The 16,999-nt window shown below is 41.9% G+C and overlaps 1 protein-coding gene across 1 annotated transcript in view; it reads left to right on the top strand.

The window, feature by feature from the left end:
- Positions 1-16,999, top strand: part of mettl15 (methyltransferase 15, mitochondrial 12S rRNA N4-cytidine) — a 91,319-nt gene that overhangs the window by 59,937 nt on the left and 14,383 nt on the right. Inside the window, exon 4 of the mRNA XM_084052406.1 lies at positions 15,395-15,586. Coding sequence (XP_083908532.1) covers positions 15,395-15,586 — 192 coding nt within the window. The remainder of the gene's footprint in view (positions 1-15,394; positions 15,587-16,999) is intronic.

Here is a 16,999-nt window from a genome sequence, read left to right as displayed (position 1 = left end):
ATTGAGCTATTCAATCCACAGCCTTAGTCAGTGAGAAAGGAGAATCGAACAAAACAAAACAAAAGGGGGAATGAAGTACGTCATACATTGAAAATAACTACCCTCAAATAAGCGTTTCATGTTATATTTAACAATTGCACATTTATTCATTGATACAGTCATATTGTGTGCAATGCAATTGAGATGAAGTCTGCATGAGGTGGGACTCGAACCGGCGACCCTGTGGTTTCAAGGCATATGGTTTACCAATCAGCCATTGGACCAACAGACCTGAACTGGTGAAAAAGGAGTTCACACAGATGACACAGTTTCACGCAAATTGCTCAGAAATCCTGGGTTTAAATGTTTTTTAAACTGCTCAATATGGTGTAAAATCTAAGGGCGGAGCTTACTGGTCAAAGTGATAGATGTGTTCCTCATGAGTCAAGGCACATGTGTAAGCAAGTTTCACGGCTGTCGGCCAAACGAGGCATGACTTTTGCCTGTTTAAAGTTTGCATTTTCAAAAAATTGCTATAGCGCCCCCCCTTTGACCAATTGGAGTAAGATTGGTTTCAGTGATATTTGGAATGACCCTCTACATTACTGCAAAGTTTCAAACAAATGTGAGTCTGCATGTATGTGTTAGGAGCAGATGAATAAGGGTCATAAAACTGCAATATTCATTGGCTCATAAAAGCTTAACGTTTTCACTTAGAAAAAATCCACTCCCATAAATCTGTTGGTATAGGTCCAAAGTTCATGTGTAAAACATTTCGTGCAGATTGCTCAAAAATCCCAGGAGGAGTTTGATTTTAACTGCTTTTCATATAATTCAAAATGGTGGGAGATCTAAATGTCAGAGGTCAAAAGTCAGAGTGTGAAAGTTGTTAGGCATGAGGAGACGCATGTGTGTATCGAAGTTTCATGGCTGTAGGTCAAACAGGGCATGAGTTGTACCTGTTCAAAGTTGGCATTTTCAATTGAGTACTACAGCGCCACCCTTTGGCCAATGGTTTTGAGTTTTGGGCCTTGGCCGTTTGGCATAGCCCTCTACCATATTGCCGAGTTTCGTAAAAAGTGACCACACGGTTAGGCCAGAACTGCAAAAACGGCGGAAGAAAGCCAAGGAATGCAATAAGACTTCGAGCCTGATAGGCCTCGAACCCTTAATAATAATTAATACAAATATTTGGTCAAAACGATTTTGTACCTGTCTTAAGAGGTCTTATCATACTGCCGTTCTACCTCTACCTTTTGACTTTATGTCTGTCTCATCCAGTTTAATTACTTTTGTTATTATTATTATCATATGGTATTTTTGTGTTCACGCACAGTCTCTGCGGAACATGTCCCACCAACATTTTGCTGTTACAAAATCTGAATATTATAGTTTTTAACTTCTAATAAGTGTCAAACTTATTATTATCAATGTATTAATTCATTTTCATATCTGATACACATATTAGTATATACTGCTTTGAATTGGTTCTAAACTTCTGGGGGTGATTTGACTCAGCCCAAGTTCACATTCCAAAGGGAACCCATTCTTTAAAGGCATTGGGCCTTGTATGCTTGTTTTTCCTTTTTCTTCACTCACTGTAGATATTTTCATCACTGCTCCCCTGCTGAAAGCAATCAATCAGCATCTTGTCTTAGGCTTCAGTGACGCAGGTAAAGGAACCGAGTAGGTCAACACTGGGGAATATTTCAGGCTTGATTTGTGAAGAGGCAGCACGTCATGTGGAATGTGTATACACACACACACACACACACACACACACACACACACACACACACACACACACACACACACACACACACACACACACACACACACACACTGGCCGCTCTGAGAGTTCCTGATGTCCTCAATGCCTGCAACCATAAACCTGATTAATATTTTGTTGTACAATGGTGTTGCACGTCAAAAATAGCAGATCTACATGCTCACAACGCTCCATATCCGCAACGAATTTTGAGCATAAATTAAGCGTTACCTTCCCAGGTGGGTAAGGTAACGCTTTCGTACAGTGAGGACGACTTTGCTGCTCCTCTCATGTTTACAAACAGGAAACCCGTCTATAGCCAAAGCTAATTAGCATCAGGATGTGCCCGACTATTTCAACAGCGGACAACCAAAAACTGCTTCAAAAGATAGCAGTGCTGGAAACGGAATTACCCCGTTTAAGTGTGAACGTGGAAGTGAATCAACATTATGGGATTCCACAGTATCAGAGCAACGGACAAAACCGTGTCAACAAGCAGCCACCTAGCACTAGTGTGGCTTCCGATAAACCCCAGGACAAGGCCTTCTCATGAAACACTCTCGGGGCAAAGCCCAAAGAACTTGAAGGGGCGATTAACTGGCAGAACTCGGAGCCCTGTGATTACAGATCTGACCGGCTGGCCTGCGCTACCACCCCCGCATACTGCGTCTTCAACAGTGGAAAACTGCCAAAGGGAGAACTACGAACACTCTCCCAAAACATCAAGTGTGCCGCTGGGTAACAGATTCACCCCACTGTTCCAGGACCCTAGATGTCAGTCTGACGACAGTGACAACAACTCATCTTCAGCCAGCAGGGTACGAACCAAGGCTTTATGGAGAGCCTGAATTTCTGATTATTGGGGATGCTGCTGTTAAAGATGTTAATAGCATGATAAAAAGAAAGGCAAAAATGCTATGTTTCCCCAAAGACAAAGTCTCTGACATGAATGACAGAATTTTGAATCTTGTCGCTGAACACCCAACGGTGAAAACCCTGATTTTGCACATTGGTACATGTGATACAGAAGAAAACTAGACGCGTCGCAATTCAGGGCAATTGCAAAGTGTGGTTGCGCCGACGTGGGTCGCGGCCGTCGGGACTCGAGGAATACCCCTGGAGGAATACCGTCGGAGGCCGCGCGATTCGAATTCGGTGCCGATCGGATCCCGCGTTCGTGACGACGCGTGCCGTTTTGATTTTAGGAAATAGGCCCGTCCCACTAACGAAACAGGCCCCTCCCACAAATGTAGCGGGCCGATGACATCGTCATGTCACTCCTGTGATCACTTGCTTTTCTTTTTGAGAGAACTGATCCCTCCAAAAATCATGTTTTTGTGTCAAACGGTTACATTTTGCAAATTTGTGGCGTCCGCTTCATTCTATGGTCATTCTACTTTAGTGCAGTTAGAAATTGTTTTGAAAATCTGCCATAATGCAGTGGAGGCATGAATACTAGGCAGACACCAATCCGATTTTGGACAAAGGGTAGTGCTAGAGGCCATGGCATGGTGTCACCAAAAACTTAACAAATGTGACAAGCTGTTTTTGATAGCCAGATGGGGAGCCAGGGGGAGGTAACACAGTATTGTGGAAGACCTAGCTTGGTTATGGCTTATCATTATCCCTATTGTTTATCAGATATGAATTAAGTGTAATAGGATATTTGGGGCCCACTTTCAATAAACTAAATATAGGCCTGCCACAAATGAAGAATCACATTAGGTCAGGCAGAGCACTGAAGTCATGCATGCCTGCCTCAGCTGATCGTTTGACAGCTGATCCTACCGGCATTTACGCATCACATTCAAACATGTCAATGCCATATACTAAGCTGACAGCTCACACTTTCATGCTTAATTCATACTCTGTCGTTGTCATGACATCATAGGTGTGACGTAAGGATCACATAACCTCCATAATACATAAGGACTCTTCAGGCTGTTAGACCCTTTGCTCATTTTGTTTGACCTTATCGTTAAATACTTATTTTAAGACGCAGTTCATCTGTTGCAGACCGATCCGTTTGCCAATTCATCCATTGACCTGTCTACCAATCGGCCTGCCAGTCTGCCTGCCCATCTGTCCATCTCTGTCTGTCTGCCTGCCTGAACCACAGTCGTGATGTGGCGCGTTGTGAGCTTGTAGATCGGCTATTTTTGATGAGCGACACCGTTGTACGAAGAATTGGTTGTCCCACTGCTAATCATTCACTGCACTCAATTTGAGTGAAATGAAGCAATACCTTAGATCATTTTTGTTATTCAGTCAATGCAATGAACTTTGGCACAGAATGCCATAGAAATGTTTAATACTCTGTAGTAGTGCATTGATGCAATTCAGTCAGCACCATAAAAGTAAGGAATCTTGATATCCAGCTACAGTATAATGTCAAATGTTTCTGTATGTTTGAAAGGCCTGAATCTTAATGACTCAGACCTACTATATGATACAAAAATAGAAAATACAGATCATCCTTAAATGTCTTGCAGATATGCAGTTTCTTTTTTTCAGCTGCAGCCTTCATGTTGCAGTTAACTCAGCATTTCATGTGTGATTTAATGTGCCAAATTCTTGCCTGCCTCAGTGCAACCCTGTTAGGTAGATCCAACAGGATGCCAGAGTAACAAAAATGATTTCTTCGTTATTCTGTTTTAAGTTTCAAATGATGTCAATGTTGTGGGTTGCTACAGCTATAAATAGATCAGATCTCTTAAGCAATTATGAGCCTACACGTGGACCTCAGCACACACCACTGAAACTTGTCCTCTTTAATAATATAAGACCTTACATAAGGCATTTATATCTCCAATCCTGTGTCTAAGCCACATAAAGAAGTTAATAATTTAGAAATGTTACGTAACTGTTTTGCATATTTTTAAACCCTTCAGTGGCTTACAAAAAACATGGTGTAGTCTATAGAAGAGGCTCATCCCGTACAAAAAGGTTATTATTTTATCCCCCCTATAGGTTCTTTGTGGTATGTGGGAGGACACAGTGGCTCCTAAACTGTTGTTCCTGCTATTTGGAAAAACCTGAATAAACATCATATATAATCTGCAGCACAATTACAAATACAAGAAATAGGAAACTTCAAGTAGTATACATTAGTTTTAAAACTCAGTGAACATGATTAATATTATCAATTCTGAACAAAGCACTTCTTGACTTCCAACGTAAAGTTTTGTGCCACAAAGTGATTTGAAAATACGAAAAAGAAAAAAGTTAGAAATTGATGAGAAATTTTCAAAGAGGAATCTAGTTGAAGTAAATAAGTACGTTTTATTCTAGAGGCAACATTTTGCTTGCTGGTATAAATTTGACTCGATTAACCTGTGATCAGTTTCAGAGCTCAGTTCATACAGTAAATCAGTGTTTCTCAAATAGGGGTACATGAGAAAGTGAAAAATTAGCTATGCGAGCTTTTAGAGCGGCTATGTTCACTATTTTAAAATGTTTTTAAAATAATAATTAAAAACACGGTTTTGGATATACTAGGTTTCCACCCGACAGCAACGATAAAGCTAGCAATGGTTTTCTCTTACAGGTTTTTAAGCAAAATGTTGCAGTCGGGTAAAGGGGGTTCTTGGATTCAGAAATGACCAGTGGTGGAAAAAGTACTCACATTTTTCAAGTAAAAGTATTTATACTTTAGGGGCGGCCATAGCTGAGTGGTTAGTGAGCCCGCTTAGGGAGCCAGAGGCCCTGGTTGCCCCAGGTTCGCTTCCAGGCCAGGCCAGCATATATGTCGATGAAATGAAATTTGTCCCTGAGCAAGACTCTTAACCCCTAATTGCTCACAGGTTCTCATTGGAAACAAGACCGCAAGGACTTTCATGAACGACCTGTTAAAAGGAATTATCCTATCCTATACTGCAATGTAGAAATACTCCGGAATTCAAAATGTACTTTGTTCTTTACATATAAGTACAAAAGTATTGGTATCAAAATATACTTAAAGAACCAAAAGTAGAAAGTACTCATTTTGTTTTCAAATGTGTAACATTTACAAAAGTATTTTTAAAATAGCAGCTCTACAAGCTCACAATGCCAAAATGTACTGTATATACTATACTATATACTGTAGGGCTGAAGTGGGTAATGTATATTTTGTAATTACAATAAGTAAAAAAGTACTGACAACTGGAAATACTCCAGTAAAGTAAAAAATACCTCAACATTGTACAGTACTTGACTAATGTACTTAGTTACCTTACGCCACTGGAAATTAGGTAAAGGTGTACTGAAGCTGGTTGGAGAACCAGATTTAGAAGAAAACAGTTATGCGACTTGAGCAGTGGCCTGGATAATTCATTGGTGGCCATGCAAGCCAGTAACTCTGCAGGAGACCAACCGTCATAATCTCGCAAACCATGTTCTATTCCCGGCCCCGGCAATGTGTCGAGGAGTCCCTGAGCAAGACACTGAACCCCATACGGTTATATACTGTCTTGTCGGGCTGAAACCTTGCCCAAATTGGTATTATATGCATGGATTAAAGTTCTCCCTTGTGGCGACGGTTTTCCGTCATTTCGATTCCATAGTATATGGTAGACTGACAATGGTGAACAACACTGAACAAGTAGACAGAGGTTATCAGAAATAACAAAAAAGACCTACAAGGGATCAGTTATTCTCAATGTAACTTATTTTCAAATACTCCAGGCTATATTTTTGTTGGTTTTAATGCGTACTAGTTGTCACTAGTTTCAGTCCTTGAGTAGATTGGCAATCTACACAATATTTATAAATGTATCATAAAATAATGGTTGAAACTTCTGTGTTTTAGTCTAAGCAGTGAAAAGTGGGATGTCATTTAGTAGGCATCAGTAGTCAACCGTGTTGCTGAGGACAATGATGTGCTTTTAATATAAGATAGTGTTACCTCCGCGACCCGACTTCAGATAAGTAATAGAAGATGGATGGATATAAAGGTAATGGAGGTTAAACCTCAAATTACAAACTATTTAAGGTATTCATGTAAAACATTGTCCTCTAAAAAGGTGCTAATATGTTTGAGTGTTAGGTGTCAAAAACCTAATGGGTCTATAAACTAGCTGTCTTGTAAATTATCTCTGTTCTCACTTCCAATTTTTCCTCCTCCCACATGCAAGGCGCATAATGGTTCAAATGAATACTTAAGTCTACTGAAGGCTACAGGCATACTACATCTTACTCTTGTAACTTTTTTTTTTAAAGATATGTTTTTGAGCTGGATTACCAGCATAATGTGGTATGCGCCTGGACCGCTAGGCCAGCGGGCGCCCCTCCTCTTGTAAATTAACTAGAAGTTTGGCCGCTGCGTGGGCCTCCCATCTAGCGTGACGTTCTCTCTCTGTCCGTGTGTTTCTTTCTCTCTGTCGCTCTCTCTGTCTCTGTGTCTCTGTCTAGGGCGATCTCTCTCTCTCTCTGTCTCTCTCTCTGTCTCTTGCTCCGTGTCCCCCCCCCTAGTGTTGCCATGTCCAGTTATTGCAAGTGACTTTGAGCGAGCAAGAACGGAAGGCAAATTCATAGAGCGGAGGCAAATTCATAGGCCGGAGTGCAACCCTGAAAAGAGCTGAATCCATCGTGTTAGAGCCTGCGTTAAGACGATAGCGTGGGTAATAATGTTTTGTTTGGGATGTACATGGCACGAAAATGACGGACATATTAGCGTGACTGGTGGGAATAGGGACATTACCGCGGTGACTGCAACGACATAATGTATGTGTACTATTAGACATTTTTGGCTTACGCTAAAGGGTGCTAAAGGGTTTCCCCTTCCGGTGTGGTCGCTACTGTGGCCTTCTTTAGTCATCGGCAGTTGAATATAGCTTGTTCCCCCGAAAACGCAATCTGGAAAAATAAACCGGAGAATTTTTTATTTTTATAAATCCTATAACATTAGACCGGACCGCCTTGATATTTTTCAGATCACGTGATTTCCGGGTGTACTCTTCTTTGTGAGTCCTAGGGTTGCGGAAGAGTGCCCTCTATTGTAATCACTGAAAACACCAAATGACGTCTATAGACGTCAATGGCAGTGAAGCGTTGGATTTTAAATTACGTCTATAGACGCCATTGGCACGTAATGAGTTAAGTAAAGCTCTACAGTAATGATACATAATGCTTTGATCATAAAAATACATAATCATTATTTGAAGATGAAATAGTTTGAATTGGTCAAACTAACAGTAGAATACATGTTCGAGAGCATCTGCTATAAAACCATTAGTCTTGGATATTCCATAAAAGTCTCAATCTTGCTCAACTGGTTGGCCGTATGTAGAACAACAGGAACATCATTATGTTTAAATGGTAATACTGAAACATCGTATTTCCCCCGCAGCTTCCTTTTGTCCTGACTGCTGCATTCCGACAATTGACACAGGGTAGGCCTGGGTCGGCAACCCGGCCTAGCAGACATATGATAAAAAAAAAACATGAAATACCCTTTTCTACTATTTTATTTGTTGTTGCAGTATTATCACATAATGTTTCTGTTGCCTTGGCACAGATTTAATGTACTATAACACATTGTCAGTATTATGTGATTAGAATGTCTGAGCTTTTACAGCTTTTCTCCAGTTGAAATACTTCCAGAAATGAATACTGGATACTTACTATCACAGTCTATTCAATTTCTATTCAATTTATGTTGTAGTTTTTTGTTCACCAAATAATAGCTCTATCATATAGTCCACCCACTGGCAGTCAAATCCACAATATCTTGGGGGAAATAAATTCAACCGCACTACTGAATGGCATTTTACATCTGAGTACAAAAGAGCAAAGCCTTACAGGTTGGATATTTGTGCTACTGGTGTGTAAGGACAGGGTATAGCAAAAGAGCAGTGGGCAGGTGAGGGGGACGTAGAGGAAAGCCTCTATTATAGATTTTCAACAAATCAGCTGTACAAGATAGCAATGGATAACTGCAAGGCAAAAGGAAAGCCCTGGCAGCGTGGGTGAGATTCTCCCATGCTCGCTGTACTGTATCTTTCCTCTTGCATCAGTGGGTGTAGAAATAGTGGACCCACTGGGGTGTGCTCTGCTCTGAAATGCCTCTAGTTAAGCTTTGAGTAGGAAGAGGCCTCAAATGATGTTCGTTAAGGGGACAATTCTTCGTAAATTTCACCCGAGTAAAATAAGTGGGTGAATAGGAAGACGAAGAAGGATTTTCTCACTTATTTGTCTGTAGAGGATATACTAAGTGGCTCAGTCATGTCAGAACTTGACATGACTGACCCCCCCCCCCAGTCTTAAACACTTGAAATATCTGGTTATATTATACCAATTTTACATTATCAAGAGAAGAAAATGATATGCATTTCCTTTGTGGGATAGATGTTTGTGTGAACTGGTCAATGAAAATTATTTATACTGTTTAAGAAAGTAGGTAGCTGATATATTGCACTTTTACCTTAGTGCTAGGTATACTCTTAGTTGCTTGTTTTAGCAGAAAATGCACTTACTGTAGGACTTCTGGTGATTAGTAGTTTTGTTCCCTACCTATGTTGAATGCACTTATTGTAAGTCGCTTTGGATAAAAGCGTCTGCTAAATGACTGTAATGTAATATACTGTAGTCTAATCAAATCAAATCGAATCAAGCTTTATTTATAGAGCACATTTAAAACAGTCAAGATTGACCAAAGAAATCAGGGCATCAACAAAAACATTATGCATGTGCACCCGCATCAAAAACACAATTGAAGTGAAATAAGTACAACTAGAAAAAGTGCTCCTCGGAGCACAGGTCTCCGCCAGGTCAGGCACGTTATTGTGGCCTCCTGGTGGCGCTATAATAGGCCAATGTGAAAAGGGTGCCATTTATTCTTAGGCCTTTCACGGCAATCGGACACTGCATTCATGATTTGAGGCATTTTGTTCCAAAAACATGTTTTGCTAAATTAGTTATAGCTGGTGGCGCTATAACAGGCCAATGTGAAAAGGGTGGCATTTCTTCCTCGGCCTAGTGGGAATGTGCTTGTGAAATTTCACGGAAATTGCAAGCTGCGTGCATAATTTGAGGCATTTTGTTCAAAACGGACCAATCCTGCAAACTTTGGAAGCCAACCTTAGCCAATGAGGATGGAATATGGGAAATCGGACAGATCCGTGTTGATCACATGACTATAGAGATACTGTGTACCAATTTGCATGACGTTTGGATAAAATCTGTAGGAGTAATGTCAAAAAATGGGTTTTGCACAAATCGGCCTCCTGGTGGCGCTATTACAGGCCCTTGTGAAAAATGGGCAGAGGTTCTGAATTGGCAACCAGGGAGTGTGTGTGCACAGTTTCACAGCGACCGGGCCAACAGTGGCGGAGATTAGCTGCTAACGGACAGACAGGACACACACACACGGTCGGACGGACAGGGGGTAAAACATACTCTCTCGCCATGCCTTTCGGCCTGGCGGAGACAATAACCTTTGATGGTAAATGGCAGGCTATTCCAGAGCGTAGGGGCTACAACAGCAAAGGCACGATCTCCCCTGGATTTTAGCTTAGTTGTGGGAACAGAGAGCAGCTATTAAGCAGACCTCAATGCTCTGGCTGGAGTATAATCTTCCAAAAGTTCAGATGGATATGAAGGGGCCAGCCCGTGTAGAGATTTATAAACAAATAAAAGCACCTTAGTGGAGGTGCATGATTCTCACTGTGGTTCATGTGTGGTGCAAAGTTTTGAATTAGGGGGCCAAGCACGTACTGTAGTGCAGTGGTCCCCTTTTGTTTTGGTTGGTTTTATTATTCTTCTAGTGGCGTTTTTAGCAGTTCTGGCCTAACTATATAGAAAAATAGTTCAAATCTATATCCTCCTGAGATTTTTCAGCAATCTGCACGAGACTTTCTACACATGGACTTTGGACCAATATCTACAAACCCGGTTGGAATAAAGTTTGTACGTGACAAAATGAAGCCTACAGGAACCAATGAATATTGCAGTTTTATGAAAATTATTCTTCTGCCCCTACCTAAATAGATTCACATTTTTACGAAACTTTGCAGTATGATAGAGGGTCATTCCAAATTGCGCGGAAGCCAATCTTACTCCAATTGGCCGGGGGGGGGCTATAGCAATCGTTTGAAAATGAGAACTTTGAACAGGCATTAAGTCATGCCTTGTTTTGCCTACAGCCATAAAACTTGCCTACACATGTGCCTCTACTCATGAGGAACCCGCTCCGCCCTTACATTTTCCGCCATTTTGAGTAGTTTGAAAAACGCTCGAATCCATCCTTCTCCTGGGATTGTTGAGCAATTTGCCTGAAACGTTCTACACATAATCTTTGGACTATTATCTAAAATCCCAGTTGAAGAGCAGTTTGTACGTGAAAAAATTAAACCTCCATTAGCCAATGAATATTGCAGAGGGCATGGCTTAAAAAACAAAAAAAAATGCTGTGGATGGGCTACCTTCCCTCAGCTTCAATTCTGGGAATTCAGTAGTTCAGAAGGTTGAGTGTCTACGTATCAGTCAAAAAGTCCCTGGTTCAAACCCTGACTTATCTAGTCTAAATCATGACTTTATTAATTGATGCATGTGCGCTTTTTAAAGACAACATGAAATGGAATTTTGACAGTATTTATAAAAAATGTTGTGACGTATGTTCTAGTGAAACAGGGGGATGGCGCATCACAGAAGGCAAAACTTTATGCTTTTCAGCAAATTTAGACAGTGCTGTTGTAGGTGAATGGGTAGAGAGGACGCCTGGGAAGCAAAGGGTTACAGGTTCGAATCCAGACCACAGCTAAACCGACTGGCAAGGAATCGTGATGAAAAGCTATAGCCTAATTAGAATACTAGGATCTGTCCATGTTGTGTAGATGAAGTACAACATTTGGCAAATGTTTGTCTTGATGACTAAATAAAGACAAGTTTGCTTATAATCTGCCATTATAAGCAGCATAATAAAGAGATACATAATGATATCCCATTTGTTAGCTGCATGGTCTTCTTTGTCTCAAGTTTAGTCTATTATATTTCTATGCCTTGTGCATATTTCATATTGCGTTTTGCATATGACATTGCTTGGCCCCCGTATTGGTGCTTGCAGCTATATTTTATTATATTATAACTATAATATTATATATTATAATGTAAATATTGTCAGATTTGTTTTAATGTTTTTTCAAACACCTTATTTAATATATTTAATTAACCACAAAACAACATTAAAAGTTGGAACATCCTGCTACAGATCTACTGCCTCCTCTGGCTCATGTATAGACGATTGCTTCTCTTGCTTATTTCTACCATCATCTTTGTTCACACTGTCTTGAAAGGTCACATGAAAAATGCATGAACATGACTGGAGGATCTCACCTTGTGCCTGAGGGAGTGGCTGAGCCATGTAGAGTTCCAGACAAGGAAGGGTGGCTGAGTGTTGTACAGTTCTAGACAAGGAAGGGTGGCTGAGACTTACAGTTTCATCATTAGGCTAGAGAATGCAATTCTTAGGCTGCATTTCACGATACAGTTTGTATACTGTATGTTTACAGGGTTAAGTTGACTTTAAAATAATGTATCCAACCTTTATACAAACAATCCCAGACATAGTATGTCGCACACTTATAATGCAAGAGCACCTTTGGCTCTTGAATCTGTCGGGAGCTGCGTTGAGAACCTATGCACATTGGCTACAAGTGGGCGTGCCTTCAGATCAGGAAGCAGCCAGTGCTTTACCCAATCAAATGTAGTGTGCGGGATTTACATGTGTGCGCGGCTCGCTTCCCACTGGAAACAAACCAAAACTCATTTAACAATAGCGTCCTCGGAGCCGACAAAACCACGGAAAGTTAGTAACATTTTAACTTGTTCTTTCATCATAGAAACAAGTGGGCTTATAACCAAAACGATCCATGTCCTTTGGGAGAAATGGTGTTAGTGTTCCGTGGAGAAATATTGTTAGTAGAGGGCTGAAGGCATGTCCAAACCCCGGTTTCCAGTGAGCATGTGTCTAGTTAGTTGTTTTTTTTATCCTACGATTTTGTAACCCCTTTTCACTCGGTGCCAATTATCTAAGTGATCCTGGGCGCTACACTCCCCCCTCCAGCCTAGGGAGTCCCTTCTTGTCACCTCACAGAGGGAGTTTCCCTGGTCGGACGTAGCGCATGGAAGGAACATGTTATTCCAACCAGTTCCTTTCCCCTCCATCAGGCACCCCGGCTGTCATGGGGGAGGCGGTATAGCGACCAGGATTACTGCATGTTTTTGTGAGGGTATTAACTACCCTAGGAGACATGGGGAGAACATGCAAACTCCACACAGAGTAGGCCCTTTCACCAACCCCACCTAGGGTATGGGCGCTGATGACGCGGAGAAGACACGCCCCCAGCGCCCACAGCATCCGCGGTGGGAATCGAACCCAGGGCCTTTTAGCCATGTCTGCTTTTTTTGGGGGAGAGATGGGGGGTGACACGCAGCAGAGGCTGCCGGGAACGGGAGTCGAACCCGCGACACGCTGTCAGGCCCAGACCACCATGTTTACTTTTTATAAGCAACTTTTGGGCTTGTTTGGCGCATTTGTTTTGGGCTTGTTTCTGAAATTGTATATTTAAATATGCAAATTAGGCATTTAGTCCATGAGCCAGAGCCCCAAAATTGAGCCAGAGCCCCAAAATTGAGCCAGATATTGAATATTCCCTCGTTAAAAACCTTTGACTCCAACATTTTCCTAATGTCTAATTTGCATTTCTAAATATACAATTTCAGAAAACTTGTAATACGATAAATCATTGTCTTCATGTAAGTAATCAACTCAGGAAGTTTCATTATGATAACTCTTTTTTAAATTTTGTCATTTTTTCACCTGTCATGTACGTATGGGGAAAATAACAAAATGTGTGATAACCATGAAAAAGCTACTCCTGTGGAAAGGTTATCATATATTTATTTACTCGTATTGACCCTATAAACAATTTAATATAGGTTTGGTTTGCCCACTCTTTCGATAATCATTGCTCAATTTTGGGGCTCTGGCTCATGGACTATATATCTTGAACAATGCCTACACTTCACCAATGATGTGCTAACATTCTAATGAAATTTCTATAGCTTATTTTAGTGGAAGCATTGCTTACCTCCTTTTACATCGTGTACAGTGATATGCATATTATCTTGAACAATAAATACTTAAACGTCATTAGTGATGAGCTAACATGAGCTTTGTGTGGTAATGTAGCTGTGCTGTGATTGGTGTAGCAGCATCAGCTGAATGCTAGGTGTGGGTGTGGGAACTTGCGTTCTTCTGTAATTGTCTTATTTTGTTATTTAGAGTAGCCAATTATTGTTTACCCCCTTTTTCTCCCCAATTTAGTTGTTATATTGATTCCTCCCCACACTAATTTATGTGTTGTCACTGCTGTTGTATCCTACTGGCTCACCTGCCAGTGAGGAGCCCCCACCAGGAGGACATATAGACAGGGGTGCACATAACTTTTTAGGTCTGGTACGCAGAAGAGCACCTGGACATGTGACTTGGTGCGCATGGCGCCCGTCCCGTTTTGTCAACGGGGGGGGGGGGGGGGGGGGGGGGGGGGGGTCGTTCAGCTCGGACAGTTTTGTCAACCGGGGGGGGGGGGGGGGGGGGGGCTCAGCATGGTGCCCGCCGGACAGTTTTGTCAACGGGGGGGGGGGGGGCGAGAAAAAGAAGGACGCTCTGCTTCTAAATTTTCGCCGTTTTTTTTTACTCACGCTGTTAGATAAAGCCCCCAAGGTTGGTGCCCTGTGCTGCTGCGCTGATTTTATCCGCCAGATTGGGACGTTCATGGCATATTTTGCACCATTACGGTGCGTTCATCATCGGTGACGAGTGCCTCTAACAGCCGCTGCTGGCTGCGTGCACGCAGCGAGGCGATGCGAGGCAACGCGAGTCAGATCTCTACCGCTGTGTCTAATGGCTGTACATGGGGCCGACGGGTGCTTTACAGTGATTGTGTGAGTGTGGCTTCAGGAAGTAAATTCCTAGCCTCGATCTCCAGGCTTTTATTTTTTAGTTTTGCTAAAAAATAAAAGCTTGGAAATTCCTGTCCCAGCTGTTGGTGCGCAAAAGCGCCTCGCGTCGCCTGATGTGGTGCGCATTTTTTATTTTGGGTGCGCATGCGCAGCTGCGCACCAGTTATGTGCACCCCTGCATATAGAGCCTTCGTCCTACTCCTCCCGCCCAACAATCCCCACTGACAGGTGCCGCCCCAGCCCGTAGGAGCACGCGCAATGACAATTATCACCCTCCCCGCCTGGTTTCGGTCCCCCGAACACGGGCCAATTGTGTTCTTGTAGCTAATCTCGCAAACTGCAGGACCAATTCGCATCAAACTTTTTGTACACGCTGGCAGTAGGCCAAGGAATCCCCGAATATTTTCCCAATCTTTGAAGGGAAACTGTGTTATTAAATATTTAGTGGTCTACTGTACTACTAAGAGCCAGTCAATCATGGCAATGCGGTATATGTGCTTGTTGTTACAAAATCTTGAGTGCTTGGCTATGCACGCAGATCCTCTGTGCAGTCCACAATTGAATCATGTCATCATAGATGACATTTATATCAGAAACATGGGCTCAAGATGTGGTTTTGTTTGCAATATTACATTAAGGAAATTCACTAGAGCCGATGTCTCTTTTCTTCGTTCATCCTTTCCCTCCCCCAAATGCTTCCTTCAGTGATCGAGTGAAACCAATCCTTGGCCGTTTCAGTGAACTTGAGGCCCTGCTGCCTAAGTTGAAGATTGAACCAGGTAGTATTGATGCTGTCCTCCTAGATGCAGGCTGCTCCTCCATGCAGATGGATCAGCCAGAGAGGGGCTTCTCACTCAGCAAGGACGGACCCTTGGATATGAGGATGGATGGAGCCAGGTAAGTGTTCCACATCATGTGATCTATTGGTTCTCCGTTGAATCAGAAGTACTGTGCTCCATAATAATAACTTTATTTTATAATATATTGTGATCTATTGGTTCTCAGTTGAATAACTAATAGTGCACTCACATAAAAATGGTTTTGGCTACCTCAGAAAAGGGCTAGCAAAATATGTTTATCTGATATGACTGAAAATACTCTTAAGAGCCCTTGAATTTTAATTTGTTATTATCTTCACCTGAGGCTTGTAACTAATTTATATGGGATGAGCTAGCTAAGTATTTTCTCTTAATAATTTAACCAAAATGCAGCTTTTTTCACGTTATTCACGTTAGCTTTTTTAACTACAGATTGTACAAGCCTCAAGCTAACAACACAGTTGTTACAGTTTCTGAAAGATAACGGACACAACATTTTTGTGAAAATAATCTTAATCAGCATAAGCATAATAATAATAGCAATAATAATAATATATAAAATATATTTCAAGAGTGTTAAAAATAATCTAAGGTAAATGAAAAACAATACAAATTCTAGACCTAATACAACAGAAAATATAATTGCAATAAATGGAATAAAACGAAAATTCAAGTTTCTCTGTAAAATGTGTACTAAATCATTTAGAAATCTAAGTTGATTTACTTAACTCTCAGGCAAAAGGTTAGGATTGGTAAAAATGTCTGTTAGAGGATTTCATGTCACTGGATCGGCCACATTAGATCGCCATGGTTACTCTAGAGGTTAGGGTGAGCATATCGGACTCCATATTTGGGCATACCGGTCAAACCAGGTTTCCATATTCGGACACGATATCAGATAGTATAAAGTGTTCTAGCAAAGAGAGAAAAACAACGTTGGATATTACAAGGCTGTACCTGTGAGTTGTGGCCGTTCACAGTGATGCTAAAGGGTGGAATGAACCAGTCACAACTTGAAGAACTGCCATCGGTCAGGGAGGAAGGTGAGGACCGAATTATCACCAAGGAGGACCATGCAGCACTGAGTAATGCTGAGCTTGTGGACAAGGATCCAAGTGACCCATATGAAGGTCTGATTCTTCCCAGTGGTGAATTCAACTGGAACTGCCCCTGCTTAGGTGGGATGGCTAGTGGTCCCTGTGGGACTCAATTAAGGGAAGCCGTCTCCTGCTTCCACTACAGCAAAGAGGAAGTGAAGGGATCCGACTGCCTGGAACAGTTCAACGCCATGAGGGAGTGTCTTCAACGCTACCCTGAGCTCTACCCCCAGGAGGATGAAAAGGAGCCTCCACAGAGTTCTACTGAAAATGACTCATGAGCAACCCACACCGGACTCTGCCCCTGGAGAAATGCCAGCCTCCAACCCCAGTGGCGTAGGTATAGGGGATGCGGTCGTATCAGGGCCGGGGGTGGAGTGGGCCCACTCCTACCC

The sequence above is a fragment of the Gymnoscopelus microlampas genome, assembly GCF_963454915.1.
Source record: "Gymnoscopelus microlampas genome assembly, chromosome: 1".
NCBI classification, from domain to species: domain Eukaryota; kingdom Metazoa; phylum Chordata; class Actinopteri; order Myctophiformes; family Myctophidae; genus Gymnoscopelus; species Gymnoscopelus microlampas.
The sequence above is the reverse complement of the archived record's forward strand: the minus strand, read 5'-3'. Positions and strand labels throughout refer to the sequence as shown.